At 38.0% G+C, this 16,014-nt stretch overlaps 1 protein-coding gene across 14 annotated transcripts in view; it reads right to left on the bottom strand.

Annotated features, from left to right (window-relative positions):
- Positions 1-9,872: 9,872 nt before the first annotated feature.
- Positions 9,873-16,014, bottom strand: part of ZEB1 (zinc finger E-box binding homeobox 1) — a 206,474-nt gene continuing 200,332 nt past the window's right edge. For all 14 annotated transcript variants that reach the window (XM_053572698.1, XM_053572707.1, XM_053572697.1 and 11 more), the window contains 2 exons: positions 14,481-14,661; positions 9,873-12,402 (listed from right to left, as the gene is read on the bottom strand). In XM_053572698.1, coding sequence (XP_053428673.1) covers positions 11,822-12,402; positions 14,481-14,661 — 762 coding nt within the window. In that variant the 3' untranslated portion in view covers positions 9,873-11,821. The remainder of the gene's footprint in view (positions 12,403-14,480; positions 14,662-16,014) is intronic.

Genomic DNA, 16,014 nt, shown 5'->3' on the forward strand with positions numbered 1-16,014 from the left:
ACCTAAGAATATGGGGAAAGGGGAAAGGGAGGGGAGGGGAGGGGAGGTGGAGGTGGGCAGAGTGAGGGTGATTGGTGGGATTACACCTGCGGTGCATCTTACAAGGGTACATGTGAAACTTACTAAAAGTAGAATATAAATGTCTTAACATAATAACTAAGAAAATGTCAGGAAGGCTATGTTAACTAGTGTAATGAAAATGTATCAAATTGTTTATATAACCAGTATATGGTGCCCCATGATCACATTAATGTACACAGCTATGATTTAATAATAATAATAATAAAAAAACAAATACGACAGCAAAATTTCCACACAATTCAAAACAGCTAGGCCTTCCTTGCTGAAATTTAAGCTGAATTCACTCTTTAAGTGTCAGTTCTTGTTTTCTTTTATCAGTGGGATTAGAAATGTAAAACTTATCTATCATAATTCAATCATGCAGAATCATCACCCCCCAAAACAGTATTCCAGAAGGAAAATACCCTTTTCAGATTTTTAAGTGGTATGACTCATCTTGATCCAATATTTAGTAAAAGAGAAAGGCCACCTACTGTAGGTCCTTGTTTTCAACACATCCTATATCTCACATTTAAAAAAAATTATGCAGCAAGAACAAATTTGACAATAGGCATAGTGCCCTAAATTAATCTGTGCCTAATGGTCAATGGAGTTTTGATGAAAGTGTCAAGACTATTTCAATGTCTTTTCAACAAAAGTGCTGGGAAAACTAAATATCCACATGTAAAAGAATGAAGTTGGACTCTGATGTTATACCATATGCAAAAAATTAACTCAAAATGGACCAAAGACCTAGACATAAGAGCTAAAATTATAAAAGTCTTAGAAGAAAACATAGGAGAAAAGCTTCATGATATTGGGTTTGGCAATAATTTATTGGATATGACATCAAAAGTGTGGGAAACAAAAGAAATTACAGATAAATTGGACTTCATCAAAATAAAAAAACTTTTGTGCATCAAAGGACACTACAAAGAGAGTGAAGAAACAACTCACAGGATGGGAGAAAATATTTGAAAATCATATATCTGATAAGGTATGAATATCCAGAATATATAAAGAATTCCTACAACTTAACAATAGGAAAAACGCAAAACCACTCACTTCAAAAATGGGCCAAGGGCCAAGGACCCTAACAGACATGTCTGCAAAGAAGATAGATAAATTAACCATTTGGTTACATTGGTCACATGCAAAGATGTTCAACATCACTAGTTATTAGGGAAATGCAAATCTAACTACAGGATATCACTTCATACCTATCAGAATGGATATTACCAACCAAACCAAACCAAACCAAACAGAAAATGACAAATGTTGTGAGGTTGTGGAGAAGTTGGAATTCTTGTGCATTGCTGAAAGGTATATACAATGGTACAGTCCCTGTGGAAGACAGTTTGGCATTTCATCAAAAAACTCAACATTGAATTATCATGTGATCCAGCAATTCTATTTCTAGGTATATACCCCAAAGAATTAAAAGCAAGAACTCAAACAGATCCTTGCAAACTGATGTTTACAGGAGCTTTATTCACACTAGTCAAAATGCAAAAACAACCCATGGGTAGACAAGATGTGGTATAATATGTACAATGCAATATTATTTAGCCACAAAGCAGAAGGAAACTCTGACATAGGCTACATGGATGAAGCTTGAAAGCATTATGGTAAATGAAATAATCCAGACAAAAAGGATAAATATTGGTTGATTCCACCCATGTAAAATACACAGAATGGGCAAATTCATAGCTACAGAAATATAATACAGGTTATTATAGGATCTTGGGAGAGGGGAGATGGGTAGTTATTGTTTAATGGGTCAGAATTTCTGTTTGTGATGATGAAAAAGTTCTGGAGATGGATGGTGGTGATGGTTGTAACACACTATGAATATACTTAAAGCCACCAAAGTGGATACATGGAAAGCTGGTTCATAGATACTTTATCGCAATAAAAAAGAATACATAAAAAAAAAAAAGGAAAAAGAAAGTAAGTGGACTTGAGAATCTCTGTTCACCTCTGGCCAGCAAGTCTCTTCTTGCTCTTATGAAGGTCCCCACTGGTGGGCTAGATCTCTTCTGAATTTAGTGACCACCCCAGAAAAGGAGACAGAAATCTATTCTGACCTTGTTTGTCAGCCTTTCCTCCAGGACATGTGTCAGAGTAAAGCAATCTTTATGTTTAATAATATTCCCTTCGGTGATGTCTAGAGAGAGCCTTGCTCAAGCAGCCGGCTTGGTGAGCAATTCCCATGCAGATCTAGCCTTGTCCACTTCACAGCAGTGTGGTACTCACTAACACCCGGTCGATCCCTCAGCCTTCCAGTAACTAACCTTAATGCCTGATGAAGACGGTATTATTTCTGCTTTTTACAGCTTCTGTTTGCCTAGCTGAGTCAAAGCCAAGGTGTCATTTTTCTCTTGCGCTGTTGGAAGTCCTCATCACTTGTTAGTAGAACACTACAGTGTGCAGGTATATACGTATCCGTGGGTAGATGTGTATATATGTACGTGTACACGCATACACACGTGCACGCTCAGAGCTCTTCATCTACTTCTTTCCCAGGTGTACAGTACGCTTTGATAGATCTTACATTTCTTTTAGTGTATCTCTGAGAAGTAAGGTGGAGCAAGAATTTTCCCCTAAGTCAGTGGAAGATAAAATTACTAGCCCAAAGTTATATTTGTACTGACACAAAGCTCTATGATTGACTGTCACTGGGATTCACGTTCATTAGATGGAATTATTTGCGCACAATTTGCATGTAGGATTTCTGATCACTTTATGTTGATGAACTTGAACACTTTCTTGTCATTATTTCCAGTTTGAGAAACTGGATAAGAATAACTTCTTGAGGTTCTAAGATTAAATATGAGTCATATATTATCATCGTCTAAAATTAGTTATGCTCCTGGGGAAAGTATTTTTATTTTTATTTATTTATTTTTGAGACAAAGTCTCATTATGTCGTCCTCAGCAGAGTGCCATGTCATCACAGCTCACAGCAACGTCAAACTCTCGGACTTAAGCGATTCTCGTGCCTCAGCCTCCCCAGTAGCTGGGACTACAAGTGCCCGCCACAACGCCCGGCTATTTTTTTTTGTTGTTGCAGTTGTCATTGTCGTTTAGCTGGCTCAGGCTCTGAGATATGAACCCGCCAGCCTCTGTGTATGTGGCTGGCACCATAACCACTATGCTACAGGTGCTGAACTGGAAAGTATTTTTTAAAAAAATTATGATATTTTAAAAATCCTGTCTTCTTCAAATGCACAAGTATCTCAGGTGAATATTGCCCTAGTCATCTGGATGTCCAGACCTTGGGAGGTGAACTTGGATTTGGGCCCACCTAGGGCAGGTCCAGAGAGGCTGCAGGAAGCATGAACTTGGTCACCCTCTCCGGGAATGTTCTAGTAGATGCTTCTAACACTTGGCTCTGGGCTGTGATAGGTGGTGTAGGAACTCCTCGACTTGGGTTCTGCCCCATCTCATTCTCGTCTACTAGAACGTCTGTGTCTACATGTCTCACACGTTCCATCCCCCTTTTCAGAAGTCTGAACATCATTTCCCTCAAGTAATCCAAGTTTGAACTCCAGAACTGACCTAGCTCTGGTCACTGTCTGGATCAGGAAGGCCATGAAGCCAAAACCACAGGCCTAGATTATCAGCAATAGAAGAACACAGCATTTTCTGTAGATCCATATGATTAAAAAATACCTAACTTGTAATTTGCCTTGAATATGCAAATTACAAGTTAGGCCTGCATTGAAGATATCTTTCCCCTTTCCACTTTCTAGTATTCTAAGAAAGAAAAACAAACCTAATTCAATAATAGAAACATTAAGTTGCTGAATTGCTGAACAGAAACAATGGCAACAAAATCTAAATGTATACTTAGAACATAAAGCCATTGCTTGTAATTGTGTTTAGAACACAAAGCTGGTATTTTTTTTTTTAATTAATAAAGGAAATGAGAGTTATGTGATGTTGACATCAAAAAGATAATATGTCCCCCAAATTACAAATTATATACTTCTCTTATTCTGATAAAGTACAACCATTTTTATAGCTTAGGACATTGAATTACTTCTGTTTTACTTTAGTTTACAGACATCTAAGGGCAGCTGTAATTAGAATGTGTATCTTAGCCAAAATAAAATACTAACAAGTTAATACTCATAAATGGCATAGCTTTCAGTAGTATTTTTCAAAGGTAAACTATGAAATGTACATCAAAATCATGACATGAGGTAATTCGTTCTATAGAATTATTATTTATAAATGAGTTTAAAGTTGAAAATGTTTTTCCAAGGATGGACGTGGAACACATTATTCTTAGTAAAGCATCACAAGTATGAAAGAGCAAGAATTGTATGTGCTGACTCGGCGCCTGTAGCTCAGTGGTTAGGCCACCGGCCGCATACACTGTGGATGATGGTTTGAACCTGGCCTGGGCCTGCTGAAACAATGACAACTACAACAACAAAAAAATACCCAGGCATTGTGGCGGCTGCCTGTAGTCCCAGCTACTTGGGAGGCTGAGGCAAGAGAATCACTTAAGCCCAAGAGTTTGAGGTTGCTGTGAGCTGTGATGCCATAGCACTCTATTGAGGGCTACATAGTGAGACTCTGTCTCAAAAAGAATAAAAAAATCCTATGGACTCAATTTTGATGAGGGCAATTGATGGGGGTGGGGAAGGGAGAGTAAAACCAGGGAAGGAGGAAGGGGAAGAAGGTCACGGTGTGTGACACACCTTTTGGGGGTGGGACACAATTATAAGAGGGACTTTACCTAACAAATGCAATCAACATAACCTGGTTCTTTGTACCCTCAATGAATCTCCAACAATAAAAAAAAAAAAGAAAAGAAAATGTTTTTCCAAGAACTAATTTTAGGATAATGTATCTATCTGCTTTAATACTAATGAAATCAGATGATATTTGTGTAAGAGAGCATTTGTACTTTTGCTTGAGTGCAGGAGCTTCTGCTTTTCATAGCTTCAGAGATTGAGTTCATTTTTGATGGTCTTAATACATCCTCCTGTTTATAAATTAGCTTTATTGAGCTGTAATTTGCATCCATTTCATATAATTTTAAACTCACCAATTCGGTTACTTTTCACAAATTAATATACCTGGGAGCAGCACAGCATCATGTTATACTTTTGATATTCATCCCTGGTGTTATTGCTGAGTGCTATTCACTGTATAGATAAAACACAACTTGCTTATTAATCATTCATGGGCTGATAGACATTTGGGCCATCTCCAGTTAGATTATCATGACTAAAACTGCTACGTATATCTTACCACAACATTTTCATTTATTTGGAGTATCAGGGAGCCAATAGGTGTTTTTTTTATAAGAGACTGACAAACTATGTTCTAAAGGGGTTGTATCATTGTAAATTCTCACCAGCAATGTACAAAAGATCCAGTAGCTCTAAATCCTGACTAATGCCTGGTGTTTCAGCCATTCTATTGGTTGTGTACTAAAGGCACATTGTAGTTTTAATTGGCCTTTCCCTTAATGACTACTGGTGTGGATCATCTTTTCATGTTCTTAGTTCCCATCTACATACTTTCTTAGTTCCCATCTACATCTACTTTCTTTGGTAAAGTGTCTCTTTAAAATTTTATGCAATTAAAAAAAATTGTGTTATCTCGAGTTGTAAGAGTTCTTTATATATTCTTTATCTATTCAACATGTAGATATTCAGACATTATAACCCCCATAGTTGACCACCTCCCTACATTGACCAGTTCCTTATGTCAACCTACTCTTTCTAGACTGAACATGTACTCGAAGGAAGTTCCTTCTATTGACCACCTCCATATGTTGACCAGTTCGTTACAGTCTCTTAAGTGGTCAACTTACGGAAGTTCTACTGTATTTTTTAACAGCTTTATTGAGATATAATTCCTGTACCATTATTACCCATTTAAAATGTGTAATTACATGAGTATTAATACGTGTATATTCAGCGTTGTGTAAATATCATCACAATCTAATTGAGAACACTTTAATTACCTCCAGCACCCCCCCAAATCCCTCATACCCATTAGCAGACACCCTCCATCCTCTCCCCAGCACTAGGCAACCGTTCATCTTGTTGTAGCATGTATCAAATTTCACTCCTTTTAAGAGTTGAAGAGTATTCCATTGCATGGATATACCATATTTTAACTATTCATCAACTGGTGGACCTTTGGGTTGTTCGCATTTTCTGGCTATTATAAATAATGCTGGTGTGAGCATTCATGTGTAGGTTTTTATGTGTACATGTGTTTTAATTTCTATAGGGTATGTACATATATGTTTTGCAGATATTTGCTCCCCTAGTCTGTGTATTCTATTCTGATTTTCTTAACAGTATCTTTTGAAGAGAACAAATTTGAAATTTTGATGAAGTCCATCAATTCTTTTCTTCTATGATTCCTGCTTTTAGTGTCTTATCTAGAAAATCCTTGCCTCGTCCAAAGTCACAAAGAATTTGTTTTCCTCTAGTTTTTTATATTATAGCTCCTGTATTTAATCAATTTGGGTCAGTTTCTGTATATGGTGTGAGGTAAGGATCAAGTTCATTTTCCTACATATAGGTATCTATTATCAGCATCACTTTTTTTTAAAGATCATCTTACCATTGCACCATATTGGCACCTTTTGCAAAAATCAATTAACTACATATGTATGGGTCTTTTCTTGACTTTTTCTTTTTTTGAGACAGAGTCTCACTATGTTGCCCTCAGTAGAGTGCAGTGGCATCACAGCTCACAGCAACCTCAAACTCTTGGGCTTAAGCGATTCTCTTGCCTCAGCCTCCCAAGTAGCTGTGATTGCAGGCGCCCGCCACAACGTTTAGCTGGCCAGGGCTGGGCTCGAACCCACCAGCAACGGCGTATGTGTCCGGCAACATAACCACAGTGCTACAGGCGCCGAGCCTCTTGACTTTTTCCTTGATCTATATATCTATTATAATGCCTGATACAACTCTGTCTTTGTTACTGTAGTTTTATAAAGACAGAAATGACATATTGGAAGTCCTCCAAATTTGTTATCAACCTGATTCCTTTGGATGTGCATGTAGATATAGAACTGACCTGTCAATTCCCACAGATATGATCACAAGGTAAACAACCGATACTCTGCAGTGTACTGTGTTTTGTGATTTTTTTGCAGCCTATCATGTCTACAAAATGCCCATCTGTGTGCAGTATTCAACACTTATGAAATAGGCTTTGTGGGGTGGCGCCTGTGGCTCAAAGGGGTAGGTAGGGTGCCAGCCCCACATGCTGGAGGTGGCAGGTTCAAACCCAGCCCTGGCCAAAAACTGCAAAAAAAAAAAAAAAGGCTTTGTGTCAGATGATTCTGTGCATTTGGAGGCAAATGTTAAATGTTCGGAGGACATTTAAGTTAGTCTACACTAAGCCATGTTTGGTAGGTTTATTAAATGTGTTTTCAACTTATGGTATTTTCAACTTACAATGGATTTATTGAGATGTAACCCCATTGTAAGTTGAGGAGCATTTGTTATTATTATTTTTTTTTGTAATTGATTTTCAAATGCTCAGAAAACCTTGTCATCTTGTGATAAATCTCACTTGGTCATAATGTATTTTCCTTCTGATATATGGGCCAAGTTGATTTCCAAACATTTTCTTAAGAATTTTTCCATCTACGAATACGAAGAATACGTAAGTAGTTTTTGTTTCCTGTAATGTCATTGCCTGGTTTTGATAGTAGGTTAATGCTGGCTTTACGGACTGAAGTGGTAAGTGTTTTATCTTACTTTTCTGGATGAGTTTGTGTAGAATTGGAACAGTATATTCCTTAACTGTTTGATAGAATTCACCAGGTAAGCTGGAAATTTTCTTTGTGGGAAGATTTTAAACAGAAATTTAATCTACTTGGTATTAAACTATGTAAGCTATTTCTTCTTGAGATTTAGTAGTTTGGGTCTTTTAAGAAATGCCTTATTTTCGGGCAGCGCCTGTGGCTCAGTGAGCAGGGCGCCGGCCCCATATACCGAGGGTGGCGGGTTCAAACCCAGCCCCGGCCAAACTGCAACAAAAAAATAGCCGGGCGTTGTGGCGGGCGCCTGTAGTCCCAGCTACTCGGGAGGCTGAGGCAAGAGAATCGCTTAAGCCCAGGAGTTGGAGGTTGCTGTGAGCCGTGTGATGCCACGGCACTCTACCCGAGGGCGGTACAGTGAGACTCTGTCTCTACAAAAAAAAAAAAAAGAAAAAGAAATGCCTTATTTTCATCAAAGTTTTCAAATTTATTGGAATAAAATTCATAATAATATTTCCTTATTATTTTTACTCTGTAGAATCTGTAAGGATATCTCTTCTTTCATTCTTGATACTGGTTAATTTGTGTCTCTTCTTTTTTCTTTGATCTATTTTTACTAGTCTTCTCAAAACAAAATTCTAATGCCCCTGATTTACTCTGTTTTGTTTTCTATGCCATTTATTTCTTTTATTATCACCTCCGCCCTGCTTCTGTTTGGTTTAATAATTTTGTTCTTTTTGCATATATTATTGAGACCTTTATTCTTCTCTAAGCATTTAATGCTATAAATTTTCTTATATATACCGCTTTCACTGTACTCTGTAAGTTTTGATATGTTGTATTTTCCTTTTGTTCACATTTTGTAATTTTTAACACCCTTTGGGCTACTTAATGTGTTAATCAATTTCCCAATAATCTGGGGGATTTTATAGATATGGTTCTGCTACTGATTTTTAGCTTAATTCTTTTGTAATCACAGAAAATAATTTGTTTGCAATCCTTTTAAACTTGAGAGTTGTTTTATGGCCCATAATATGGTTCCTCTTCACGAACATCCTATGTTTTGTGAGAAAAATACGCATATTCTGCTGTTGTTGAATAAATATTTTGCTCACTAGAGCAGAGGAGCTTCTGATTTTTTCTTTAGTTCACAGAATATATATATTCCTAATATAGTCTTCCTCTCTCATTGATCTGAAGAGGTAAAATCTAAGTTTACATATTCATCATGTCAGTATAATCACAGCACTTTAAGAGTGTCCTTTTCAAGGCTATTTTTAAGTTTGCACAGTTTTAAAGAATCTCATGCCCCCTTTTTTCCCCATCATGCTAGGAAACGTACATTAGTCTTATAGATATTTTTATTCATATTCTTTAAGGCTAAGCTTGAGTTTAAATGTAGATAGTGTAAGGTATCTGTACGTGAGATGTGATATAGGCTAGTAATACCTAAAAGGAAAATCATTAAACTGGTAAAATCATTTAACATATATATATATATTTTTTTTTTTTTTTTTCTGGGATAAGAAGCAAAAGGAGTAGTGACTGCATTTCTGATCTTCATACACATGCAAATTATATTTTTATTCAACAAGTATTTGTTGTACCAACTAGTGCCAAGCACTCTGCTAGGCAGCGGGGATGTGAGCATGATTCCGACAGACATGGGCCCTGTTCCTGGGAGGGGGGGGTAGGGATGTAAGCAACAGCACAAGAGCTCTAATGAGAAAGGCACAGCAGCCAAGGGAGAGTCAGAAAGGCATCTAGCCCAGCCTTCCCTGAAGGGTCCTAAGGGCCAAGAAGGCATGGGATTGGAAGTAGGGTGTCAAAGGGTTCAGGAAGAAGGAAAAGTGTCTGAGGAGGCCTTTACTTGTCAACTCTAACCTCTCCAGAAACATTTAGCCATAAGAAAATCCATGATTTAGTGATAAGTGTCTAAAACCTTTAGTGTTACACAAACTCGGCTCAAGAGGAATCAAGTGTGAGATGACAGTATATAAAAGCTCTGTCACGAAGAGTTTTCAGAGAAAATACTGATAATGATTAAAAGAATGACAGCAAATCAGGCTTGTTGATGCATTTTATTGTGAGATGGGGGAGTCTGGTAAAAAACTAGAAAATGACCATGGTGTAACAAGGAACTTAAAAATGAAGAATCAGATCTGTAACTTACATACATGAATACAGGAACAAATTGGCACAAAGTGTTAAACATTGTTCCCAACACTGTTTATATAAGGTAATCCTAATTTGGCTTACTAAGGAAATGAGAGTTTTATGGTTAGGCTAATCTCTTAATAAAACTGCAGAGCATATCATGCTATTAGTCACACAGTGAATTTCAAAATTTAAGTTTTATATTAAAAACTGGGTAAAGGTAAAATGACTTGATTGTAGTTGTAAAACTAATACATTCCCATTTAAATTCTGTTCTACAGTCCAAGGCAAGTATAAATGTTAACATAACACTGTTAAATCAAATCTCAATGCAAGAGAACCAATTGCATCTCTACTTTAAATCTTATCAACTTTCCAAATTTTCATACTAAAATATATTATTGTATTAATACAAACTACAGTATTATACACTACACTGTGTAATAAATAAAGAAATATAAAAATAAGACACATAAATATAAAAGTTTTCTAAAACTAAAAGTACATATGTCAGTAAGAAGGGTATTAATACTGCCAGGTTTGAAGACATACAGTACAAAAATGTTGCACAGATCTATAAACTAAAAGAAATAAAATAATACTGATAGGTAAAAATCAGCTAATGTTGTTAATAAATTGGGTCCATAATAACTAACATTTGGAAACAGTTATGAGCCAAATAACAATGGCATGTCCATGTCTGAAATGCAAGTACATGGATAAAGCAGATTAGAAAATTTCCCTTTCGTTTCTGTAGAGAAATTCTGAAAGTCAATTAACGCAAAATGAATACTGAGGAATTAAAGGATGAAATGTCCCAGTGTTTCAGTTTCTCTGACAGAGTCAGTGGTTTTCAGTTTTACTTGGGAATTTTGATACAACAAATCAACAAATGTTAGTTATTGTAGGCCACGCATTGGATGAAGGCGGGTTAGAGCCTTGAAAATACTGAGAAATGGCACTTACAGCACACAGGTCTTGCTTAAGGCCAGAGGAGATACAAAGCTTCATGTCATATCCTTCATATTTGTTACCACGAACTCAAACACAATCACAGACACTGATTTTGACGACTTCGTTGTCCTTACCAGTATTAACACTGTTAGTCCCTGCAATCAGAACTCAATGACAATCTTGTGAACTCCATTTTAAACCACAAGAGTAAGAAACTTCAGTTCTTCTACCGGCTGCTTTCTTAAGGCTAACAATACACTTTTAATGATAATATGCTCTACTATGACGTCTAAATATTAGAAATCACTACCTTCTAGCTTGGATTTATAAAAGGTAGTTAGCACGGTTTGGAACTCCATTAGACTTCTCTGTGAAGGGCATTTTGTAGTGCAGAAGTTCTCACATTTTAAAAAACATAATAAAATACTGAAGCGGATTTAGCATATGTTTACCAATAAAAAATTATAAAATTTCTCCCAATTGTACAGCTTAAGAATAAACCAACATAAGAATGATAATTAATACTGATACAATAAGACAATGCCAGATGCTCATCTAATCAGTTTCCCTTAACCTGTTAATCTTTGTTCTCTGAGTCATTTAAGTTTTCTAATCTGCTTCTTGTTACAAACTTTTTCCTAACTTTGAAAACTGCATGAAAAATTACTAGCTCTGAAGTTCAGGCACACCTGGATATTTTTTTTTTTTTTTGTATGTTTTTTTCTTTCTTTTTCTTTTTTTCTTTTTTTTTTTTTGTATTTTGTGTTTTTTTAGTTTTTACTTTACACAGTAGTGGACAGGAACCACAGCATACAGGGTACTGTGTTTCCATGAAAAGCATGGGTAATACAGAACAGACTTCATTACCAATTTAGAATTTATTTTCCCTCTAGAAAACTATCAGGCTTCATTTGTTTTTCCTTCAGACACTTGCTCACTATCCTCGCTTACTTTTTGCTCTGGGCTGCTCGCGCGGCCGGCAGCGCCCTCCGCCTCCGCGGCACCTTCCGTGTTGGCGGCTCCTCCCTCCTCCGCCTCCTCCGCCTCCTCCTCTTCCATCTCCTCCTCCGCCTCCTCTTCCTCCTCCCCTTGTGGTTTTCCACATTCCTTTTCCTCCCGCAGCTCCTCCAGCTCCTTCTCCTCCTCCTCCTCCTCCTCCTTGTCACTGTCTTCGTCCTCTTCCCTGGCCGAGCTCTCCCTCCCGTCCGAATCCACCTGCGAGGGCGAGGCCCTGGCGCGCGGGCCGGGGCCCCCGGGGCCCGCCTCCTCCTGCTCGGCGCCGTCGCGCTCCTCCGCTTCCCTCTTGCAGTACGAGTAGCGGTGATTCATGTGCTGGGAGTAGGAGCCCGAGTGTGAGAAGCGCTTTCCGCATTTGTCACATTGGTAGGGCTTTTCTCCAGAATGTAACCGCATGTGTTCGATCAAGTGATGTTTGTGTTTAAACGCCTTTTTACAGATTCCACACTCGTGGGGTCTTTTACCTGCAAAGTAAGAACAGCTTTGAAATAAAATGGTGGCATTGTATTTCGATAAAATCTTTTATCTTTCATATTTCGGTGCTATCCTTATTAAATAAAATCCTTATAAGGCTTTTGGGGCACTTTAGTTTGTGGAGAGGAACTAGTTATTCCCTTCATAAAACATAAAAAAAAACAAAAAAAAAAAACAAACTTCCAGGGGGCGGCGCCTGTAGCTCAAAGGGGTAGGGAGCCGGCCCCATATGCCGGAGGTGGCGGGTTCAAACCCAGCCCCGGCCTAAACTGAAAAAAACAAAAATAAAAACAAAACAAAACAACAACAACAAAAAAACTTCCAGGTCCAGAACCCTTTGTAACATAGTACAATAGTTGGTTTGTCCCTTATACCCGAAAATGTAAACTCTGCTTTGCAGATAAAAGACCAATGGAGAAGCTGTATGAGGTTGAAACGCCCAAGATACAAGCATCAGGACACCAGTGTGCAAACCTGAGCAAGTGAAGCTCCCGTGAGGTACTGGGCAGTGACCACAGTGAGGGCAGGAGGGGACGGACGTGCGTCTCACCTTGGTTTTTTCATTATCACTCCCCAACCCAGTACCCTGTTAGACATTTTATTCCTAGTCACAACCTCTATCCCCAATGAAATTTTCATGCTTCATAAATACCTTTTATGTATGATAAAACTCATATACGTGTACTTTATATACTGATATCATTGAGAAAACCACAAAGCACTGTAATATCTAAATTATTCTGACCCCTGAGAAACAAGTTTCTCCCCTGGAGGGTAGAGGAATGCTGCTGCCTAGACATGGGAAGAACCGGCCGTGATCATCATCAGGACTGGTAATATCCAATTTCACTGCTATCACAAGTTAGCACTAACAAAGGCAGACATGATGCTTTTGATTTTTAGGGCTAGTGTATTTTTCATATATATTTTTCATTTTAGTATTTGGTAATATTTTACTGCTGCCCGAAGACGAAGGAGATTTTCTAATTTTTCTGAGATCCCTGTGAAAACAACCAGAGGATTGAGTGACAAGGGGCTTATTTTGAGAGATCCGACTTGCCTTTTGTAATACTAGCTTTAACACCAAGAAATGTCCAAGTGTCACTACATATATCTTTGAATCTACAGATTGAAGGAGGAAAAGTCTTTATCTTTTCTCACAAGAGTTGGAAATGAATTAAAATAGTTGATAGAAATATGAAAGATAAGGATAATACAGCCCAAATGGGTGATGATGAGGAGGGAAGAAAGGGCAGGGGTTGTAAGAGCTCATGACAAATGGCTCAAGCCATTCCAGCAGCCCATACTGGAGAGACACAGGGTGTGCTGAAGTCAGTCTTTACTGGCTGGAGAGAGTCTACTGCTAACTTTTTAGGAATACTGCAAGTTGACTGACATCACCCAGCTTGAAATCAGCCACTGTGGCAGTATTCATGTCACAAAACCCTGCAAATACTACAAATCAGTCTCCTCTACCCTTCGGAGAGCCAGTTGTTAGCAGAATGATGCTAAGATTCCCTCTCAAATAGCCGATGAAGTGTGTATTTTGGGAAAGAATCACAGTACCTAAGACTTGAAAAGGACATTAGCACCGTCCTTTCTAAACACAGAAAGTCTGCATGACATCTTCAAGTGACAAGGACCAAAAGTGTCCTGCGACTTTATAGGACAGCAGGCTGCACGCTTCCAAAGCAGCTTTTTATTTCATGGAGACAGATCCTGTCTCCCTATCTTTTTAGGCCACTGGTGCTGTAGTTTTTATTAGTGGATACTATGTTTTTTAATCATACTAACCTAGCACAAATTTGCATTAAATGAATATGGATAGAATAAATACTGTGCCAGCCTGAAGGAATTAAGTCAGTAAAGGGATATTTAGGGCAAAAACCAAAAATGAAGGCACACATATTAAGCACTAGGTAGAAGTGGGCAGATAAATGAATGTAGCAACATCAGAGAAGTAGAAAACAAAAACAAAATTAATTCTAAGAACTTTAGTTTTTATTCTAGCATTTTTCAGTATATTATATCATAGGCATTTTAAAAAAGGATAGTATGTCTGACGTACCTGTGTGTTCATATTTATGTCTCAATAATGAGCTACTCTTTTGGAATATCTTATCACACAAATCACAAGCATACATTCCATTTTCTGTCTTCCGCATTTTCTTTTTGGGTGGTGTAGAATCAGAGTCATTCTGATCCTCTACATTTGATACTCCCTCTGAGCTAGTGTCTTGCCTTTCATCCTAAAGGAATAAAAGAATAAAAATTTTTAATTTAAAATGAAAAGGTAAGAGATATAAAAAAAGCATGGGTTAAAGAATTGCTTTGATTTATACTTTGAATGTACTGACGAAAGCAAGCATATAGCACTGCACGCGGGCTGCAAGAGCGGGGCTAGATCATAGGTGGGGCTGATACAGACAAAAGTGAGGCTGGAAAGAATACAGTCAAAACTTCAGAAAAACAGACACATCTAAACCGGTACTGACAAGAAAGGACACCAGAAAGAAAGAATCTAAAATGCAGAGTAACAAAATTTACTTGGTTCCATGTAAACCAATACTATAAGAAATTTGCAGGAAGTTCTAGTTTGTGAATATGCTTCTTAGTCACTCATTACTAATGGCATCATTTACCTTCATGTTTTAATTCTGGGTTTCCCTAAGCAGAAATTAAGATTCTATTTTTTTTTTTTGTAGAGACAGAGTCTCACTTTATGGCCCTCGGTAGAGTGCCGTGGCCTCACACAGCTCACAGCAACCTCCAACTCCTGGGCTTCAGCGATTCTCTTGCCTCAGCCTCCCAAGTAGCTGGGACTACAGGCACCCGCCACGACGCCCGGCTATTTTTTGGTTGCAGTTCCGCCGGGGGCCGGGTTTGAACCCGCCACCCTCGGTATATGGGGCCGGCGCCTTACCGACTGAGCCACAGGCGCAGCCCAAGATTCTATTTTTTTTTTAAATGTATCCCTCAGAACTTCAGTGTTCTTGGAACTAACTTCCATGGCCTACTTGAAAAGAGAGGGGTTTGCTCTACTTTCGTAAGGAGTGACATGGAAAAACAACGCAGGAGGGTTTACATTTTTAAACGGGAAATATCTGCTAGTCAAAATGAGTCTTTAGAACTCCAGTGGAATATAAAAAAAATCAGGCAGTGTCATGGAGATAATTTTGGGCAGCAGTCTGTCTTGTAGGTAGAATAATCCTGCAGGGAACCTGTTGAAGAATTAAGTTTCTGAGATCCTTTTGGTTTTTCTAGATAGTTGAATTCTATTGCCTCTAGACCCACAAATTTTGTAAAAGTTGAAGGCTTTTCCAGAACATTTCTTATGGGTTCCTAAGGCAGGAAAAGTGCAGCCATTTGTCTGAGTCATCTGTGAGTTGCCAATGGCTTCTGCAGTAACTTGACTCTGTTTTCATTGCTATTTGGGCTGGTCATGTGATTATGTGAAATGTTAAGGGTCACTCTTTTCCTATCCAAACGCATGCAGTATTCCATACACTAAAAATTTAGATGACTTCACTGGTCACATGAAAATCTTTCTCAAAAGTTATTATAATTGCAGAAAACCCAATCAGGAGCAATATTTAAAGGAA

Source organism: Nycticebus coucang, chromosome 20 (genome assembly GCF_027406575.1).
Source record: "Nycticebus coucang isolate mNycCou1 chromosome 20, mNycCou1.pri, whole genome shotgun sequence".
NCBI classification, from domain to species: Eukaryota; Metazoa; Chordata; class Mammalia; order Primates; family Lorisidae; genus Nycticebus; species Nycticebus coucang.